Source organism: Arachis ipaensis, chromosome B01 (assembly GCF_000816755.2).
Source record: "Arachis ipaensis cultivar K30076 chromosome B01, Araip1.1, whole genome shotgun sequence".
Classification (NCBI taxonomy): domain Eukaryota; kingdom Viridiplantae; phylum Streptophyta; class Magnoliopsida; order Fabales; family Fabaceae; genus Arachis; species Arachis ipaensis.
The window spans coordinates 128,874,972-128,882,157 of record NC_029785.2 but is presented as its reverse complement, the minus strand read 5'-3'; the positions used below and the strand labels follow the sequence as shown (position 1 = coordinate 128,882,157).

General features: G+C 36.4%; 2 protein-coding genes across 2 annotated transcripts; both read left to right on the top strand.

Moving 5' to 3' along the window:
- On the top strand, window positions 938-2,818 carry LOC110263370. Its single transcript, XM_021104549.1, has 4 exons — window positions 938-1,417; window positions 1,699-1,765; window positions 2,371-2,639; window positions 2,721-2,818. Exons 1-4 carry the CDS (start codon window positions 1,399-1,401, stop codon window positions 2,816-2,818), a joined length of 453 nt encoding a protein of 150 aa, XP_020960208.1. The 5' UTR covers window positions 938-1,398.
- LOC107637948 lies at window positions 3,232-4,907 on the top strand. The gene is made up of 5 exons (XM_021104557.1): window positions 3,232-3,451; window positions 3,774-3,897; window positions 3,981-4,163; window positions 4,244-4,309; window positions 4,394-4,907. Exons 3-5 carry the CDS (start codon window positions 4,104-4,106, stop codon window positions 4,589-4,591), a joined length of 324 nt encoding a protein of 107 aa, XP_020960216.1. The 5' UTR covers window positions 3,232-3,451; window positions 3,774-3,897; window positions 3,981-4,103; the 3' UTR covers window positions 4,592-4,907.

Here is a 7,186-nt window from a genome sequence, read left to right as displayed (position 1 = left end):
ATATATTTCTTTTACTTTTATACATTATTCGGTATTTTTTTATGAATGTAACTCATGGTGGAATCAAATCTTTTTTGTAGCTTCTACCAACTGCATTTGTTTCTCAAGCATTCCCATCAAGGCTGGATTTCATTTATGTTTGGGACATGTATAAACCACTTGTCTTAATGAAGCTTAGATGGAGGAGTACAAGGTCATCAGAGGCATTTCTCACTAGGGGCTGGCGCAGATTCTCTGTTGCCCACAGGTTAAAGGGAGGGAGCGTTGTGCGCTTTAGTGTATCCGTCTATGATGAAATGCTTATGTTTTTTCAGGTTTTACGCCTTTAGTGCGAGACTATTAGCACCAGTGAAATACGTATTACTTGGTCTAGGTTAGGAAAATTATTAATAGTAACCTTCATGAGTGCTAATTATGTAGTGTGGCTTGAATAGTCTCTAATCCTTTGGTCTTTTTGCTTGCTTACAATGTAATGAAGTTCTAATAAAAAAATTTATGTTTATATTTATTGTATCCCACTAGATAGATATATTGCATACCAAGGCAACTACGAGATATCATAAGCCTAATGGGTTTGTTTAGTTCAATCCAAATGCGTGCTTCCATACGTTAATAAGTTATTCTTTTGAGACCAGTCTAATGTTATTCCTATAATTAGGAATCAAATAGTAATGTTCTGCATTTCATCATATGTATGATTTTAAAAGAAAAGTCAAACATGAGGCATCATCTATTGCATGATTGTTTAATTCTTTTTGGCCTAGCCTATACCATGCATCTCGCTTCAAGTAACATAGTTGGGCCCAGTTATTATATAACAATAACGATAACTCTATATAACTTTCCTACATGTAAATTAATTCATTGGGCCCAGTATATTGTGTTAAAGTAACTAACTATAACTTGCCCAGTCCAAATAGAAGCAGAATGACCAAACCATAAAAAAAAAAGAAAAAACTAATCAAAACCCTAAAGGTAATTATAAGCAAACAGAACCTCTTATTCAAACAGTGCTCTATGTCATGCTTGCAATTCCCCTGTTTTTTTTCTTCATAAGTACAAGAATATCCAAACACAAGTTCAGATATAAGATGCAAACAAGAGTGGATCGAGGTCAGAATGACAACGACATCCATCTCGATCAATGCCTCAATGTGCGAGCACCTACTAGCGGCGGCAAAGATCTTTGCCATTATCGATGACAGCCGTCGACGACAACGTGTGGTCAGTGACGGAGATAAGGTCTTCTTGAATCATGTCTGCAATTGATCGCCAGATTTGGCCATAGCAACCCATGCTCCATCAATCGTCACTGTTTTTTGTCACTTCCTTTGAATTTGGTTGCTCGGCTGCTGCTGTTGGACGTTTCAGGTTCGATTTTGTTAGTCACAAAGATGAATGGAATCATTCTCTCTTGGTCAATATACTTACTTATCATATTTTTGTTAATTGAATTATTAGTGCCTCAATAATTTTATTTCGTTACCCCGCACATAATAATCGCTAAAACAAACATCAATATTGTATTTTTCATGCCTCAACTATCATCAGTTAATGGGTATATTAAAAATTGCTTTTTAAATAAGGATTATACCTATTCTTTTTAGTCGCCTTTATTTTTCGCAAAATGTTAAATTTCAATTACGCATACAAGACAAAACAAGTTATTGATGTACATTGGAATAATTTTTCTGGCAGTACACATGCACTCCTTTTCGACCCTGTACTCATACAAAAGGGCCGCAAAACATATTGTCTCCAAAATGTGCACACGGAACCACGCCAAGTTCTTTTTTTAGCTGAGACATTACACATCTTAGAAATTACCTGCTACTCTGTCTTATATGCTTAACAATCTATGAAGCATGTTCATTACACTGCACTAGCCACAAAAGTCCAACAAATGATAATGACTTTTCATAGCAATCATTGTCTTATTCCCTACATTGAAACATTGAGCATCCTCATCGGCCCGTCCCGTGAGAAGCTGACTACCCAATATAAATTCAACCATCCTCTAGCTTGCTCCACCACCCCAACCATCTTCAGATAGCTATCGTTGTGCACTGGAATCTCCTCAGAAAGTTCATTATCATGGCCACTTCAGTGACTCTGCTAAAGGATATTGCCTCTAACGTGGAGAATCCAAGTTGTAAGATCAAAGTAAGGGTAATAAAGATCTGGTCTGTCAGACATTCCGAACAGAAATATCAAAAGCCTATGCTGGACATGGTGGTTATAGATCACTTGATAAGCTTATATCATGGATTCACTTATTAACTTGGGTAATCAAAAATCATGTGCATACTTATTTCCTATTTGTTTTGCAATATGTTAGTGTTAATTTGAAAAATTGACAATTATGTGCAGGGGGATCGCATACAAATCTCCATCAGAAACCCATACAGATGGCTATTTGAAGATGACCTGGCCGAAGGCAACATATACACCATATCAAATTTTTCATTGTCTTCAAACGATCAAGAAGTACAAGCCAACCAATCACGCACAGCAAATTTATTTCAAAAGGGATACTCAAATTAGGACCGTGCAAGATAATTCATTTCCCATTAACATGTTTCAGTTTGTTCCCAATGAGCTGATACTTAATCACACCAATGCTCAATCCCATTTTATTGGTATGGCATATTCACAACTTTATGCTAGTTCGTTGTGGTTATTACTATCGCATTGACGTCTCATTAGATTTTTTCATGCAGATGTCATCGGACTAATTACTGCCAAGAGTGACATTATCAAATTTAGAAGGAATGAAAAGACCTGCATTTACATAGTCATTGAGCTTCAAGACATGTAGTGAGTACAAAAAATTATACATGCTTTTCGTTTTAAAGTTATGCCTTCTAAGTGCTCTCATATGGAACCATTTTGAAATAGGGAAAAAGGTAACATTTGATGTACTCTGTGGGAAGAATTTGCTACTCAGTTGGTGAAGCATATAGATAAACAACCAACCTCTGAGTATATACTCATCTTGCAATTTGCAAAATTCAATCTATATAAAGGTTAATTACTTTGAAAACAAACTGTTGTTAATTACCATGACCGTTTTTATTCCGAATGTATTTTGATTAATATTGATTGTTTATTTGTCTTAGACAATCCTTCAAATCTAACAGGCACAATGGGTATATCGAATACCAATTACAACTCAATACTGCACATAAATGCAAACCGCAAAGAAGTGAAGGAATTTCGTCAAAGGTTTTGGCAGTTAGTTGTTTGTTACATTGTTAGAGATTATGTAATGTACCTAAAACTATTGGCTATAATATTAGCGTCAGCTTATTCTTGCAGTATTATCATGTCTGGGGTGCCACCTGCAAACAGGCTATCCCAACTTGCTGCAAAACCCATATACAATCTGGAAGATGACCTCATCAACCAATCTACATACAAGTCAATATCAGAGCTTAAAGAGACAATTGAGGTGAGCTGCTATAGATGTTCTCATTTTTCTTTAAAAATTTTGTTCATAGTTATAGGAATCTGACCCTAACCAAAAACAAGGTGGTAATTTTGCTACTATTGGTGTTGTTGCAATTGATCCAAAGAATGGATGGTGGTATAAGAGTTGCAAACATTGCTTTCACTCATTAAAAGTGACAGAAAATTCATACCACTGTACTAAATGTGACACATATCCAAACACTCACACTCCTAGGAATGGTTCCGCAAGTTGTTTATTCAATATTTAGAATAACATCACTTACAAAGTATTCCAAGCTGTACCTTTAAATCAACAATTATAGGTACAACATTAACATGAGAGTGGCTGACGATACGGAAGCAGCTTCATTCTTACTGTACGACACAGAGGCGGTCAAACACCTCGGAGTTACTACCTCTGATATTAGGCTAGCTCAGTTGACAAAGGTATCGAATTTGTGGGTTAAATGTACATTATACTATTATTAATCCAAATTTAGCAAGACGCTTAACATATTTTATACACGTAGGGTGGTATCAATGAGAAATATCAAACCGAACTGAACTCATTGGTGGGACAAAAATTTCTATTCAAAGTTGCCGTTAAGATGGAAGATCTGAATGCCTTTTAGCCATGCAGGATAATTGTCACTATGCTATGTGGGGAGACAAGTGTCTTAACCAAGTTTTTGGATAAGCATTACATGCACGAGGTATCCAATGAATAGTGTATGTATGTTGAATTATTTTTTGATTAAAGATAACTAAATTATTTTATATGTTAACATTGTAGCCGTCCGTAGGCTTTGAGAACTCAGAACTCCTCAGCATGCAAACTGACTCTGTCCAAACTCATAATGTTGGTCACATGTTTCCAACCATTCATAAAATCCTGATGAATAGAATGTGGATCTAGTTTAACAAGTTTATATCATTTTTACAGGGTACAAGATCCCCATCTGTCAAAATTTTGGCCGCTGATGTTGATAGGTACTCCACCCCAAAGGAGAAAATTATTAGTGAAGGTTGGTCCAAAAAGCTCATCGAACTTTATCCTGACTCTTCAAATGCGTCATCTTCAAAATGCAGGAAGGTTGTCAATGGTGACAATGCTAATGCCAACAAGACAGTGGAGGAATAGTTCATGTAACGTTTCAATGGCCACTACCAATCCATTTGTTGCTGGTCAATTCGACATTAGCCGGTTGATGAAGCCTGTATTTAGTTTGTTGTTTGTCTTGCTATGTTGTTTTTAACATGGAGTTGTTCCTATTCTATATTTTAGTTTATCTAGCGCTAAGTTAGTGTTCTATGTGGTTGAACCCAACCCTTATTTGCTTCATATGTATGGAATGTGTAGCATGGGCACATTTTGTATCGATAGTGCAACTGTGTGCCTGTTGTGTTGTCGTTTTTTCAATTGAATAAAATAGTGGCCATAACATGTTAACTTGCAAGACTTTTCCTGATACACAAATCCTCCCTACATCAACAAGTACAACAGCCACTTTCGCAGGTCTCCAATAATGCATTCCTCTAACATGCAGATGCAAATAGCTATAAAAATTCAATGGTTGATTTGCAATGACTACACCATGTTCTTATGTTCATAAGACCATATCATAAACTACCACCAATCCAAATTAACTTATCTTTGCATCATGCTTTCTTGAATGCACAAATCTTTCAAACCTCCCCTCATTTCAACATGCTTTATGTAGCCTTTGCCAAATCGATACATTAATTGATACGTGTCTTAATGTTAGAATCAAGTACTAACTATACTATCTTAATAAGAGTATGTACCCTAACACATAAGACCAGGTCCATCGAAACCCTCACTAATTTATTGCATCTTACTTTCTTTAAGGCATATCTCATTGCCTATTAAGAAAGGTTTAAATCCCCTAACTCCACCAACACCCCGGGAATCCTCACTCTTCTCTGACAACACGAACATACTTTCTTATCTCTATCTTGCACAAAAGAGGGTAACTACATCTCTACTCATCTGGTATTAATTCTTTCATAAGTATCATCCTTTTACACCCGCCTTGACCATTAGTTTTTGACCCACAAGAGTTATGCCTTCACTTCAGCAATTATAAAATTATCATAGTTGAAGAATCATCGTCCCAATCCTTCCATGATCCCTAAAACCAACTCAAACCCCATTATGAGTCAATCACCACCAGCTGCAGAAAATAGAAGATTGCTTCCCCCCGATTTTGATGATGATAGGATCTTTTACCTTCACATAGATCCTCTAGCGGTGAGTTATTTGTTATGGTCCCTTTCCATATTTTCTTCACGTAAGTCTCCAAAAGTCTTCTTTCTGTATTCTTTATGACTTATAACTATGCAATGCATATGTAGATTCTGCATGAACTTCTATCTCTATTTTATCGCAAATACAGAGAGTTACTGAAGGATAGGATGTTCCTCATAGAACTCAGTGATAACCAGATTGAGCTTAACGTTGGAAAGGGTAATGAGACTGGCTACATCATAGGTAGCTTTGACAATTTGGACATTTGGTTACTTGCTATGGTCTTACAGACGGTGGTTGGATGAAATTAATTTTCGTAGGAGAAGACGTTTTCGTGGTTATGAAGGTTAAAGATACCTATATGAATTAGAAAGAATTCTCACGACCCCATATAAGTTATATGGCAACAATATGGAGCAAATTATTAGCCAAACCAACAGGCAAGAATCCTCTAAAGTCACATCCATAACCACTCCTCAAGCATTGTATAATGTCTGTAATCTATCAATGCACCAACTAAATATTGATGGTATGAACTGCCATCCTGTTGAGCATACGACAGCTTCATTCCCTGACAATGTGCCAATTAGCTACATGCAGGGGATCGAAAATGGTGACACCAAACCACAAGAATCTGTTCCTTCCAATGAATTGGTTTCTTATAAGAAAATTAGTCATCATCAACATGCAACTGGGTTCAGGCAGTCTAACTCCAATCCAAAGTACACTTCCAATGTACCAGGTAATGTTACCTATTTTAATCATCCAATACATGATGCAGGTCCAGCTGAGTTCCAAGAAGGAGCTTTTTACAATCAAACAACTGTAACATATCTCCATCTATCAGATGAATGTATCGAACAGAAGAGGGCATTTACCCAATATCATATCCCTGCCATCATCGATTAAACTGATGTCATGATTCAAGGACCTGAAATATACTCTTGCCTTAAACTCCTGACAGCTAACCAAGTTGATAATAGCGCAGTGGTATGATCTCCGACTCTTGAAATAATATTTTAATTAAAACTAGGTATCTATAGCAGAGGTGCAGATTTCTTCTTTCTAATTTATCCAAACAAAAAATGGTCTGATTAACAGGTTATACCACTTAAATTTGCACAAGGAGCATTTCCGTTGAGGCTGAATCATGTCAAAGTTGTCATGGACAACGGGTTCTGCTATAGTTTGGGACTACGATGGAGTAGGAAGAGGAAGGTGCAACTATACTTGACAAGAGGTTGGAAATCCCTTGCCAAAATCAATGGATTTAGAGTTGGCACTGTGTTGAGGTTTTCAGTTTGCAACAACGACGAGACTACTCTTTACATCAAAGTGGTCCAAAAATAAATAGTTTAACTAGATATTTGTGATTACTTTCTGCAGCTTATGTTAATCATCATCGCTTATTTTATTTCGCTCCTGTGTTTTATTTTCATCCATGATAGTCATAAATGAAGTTGTAAT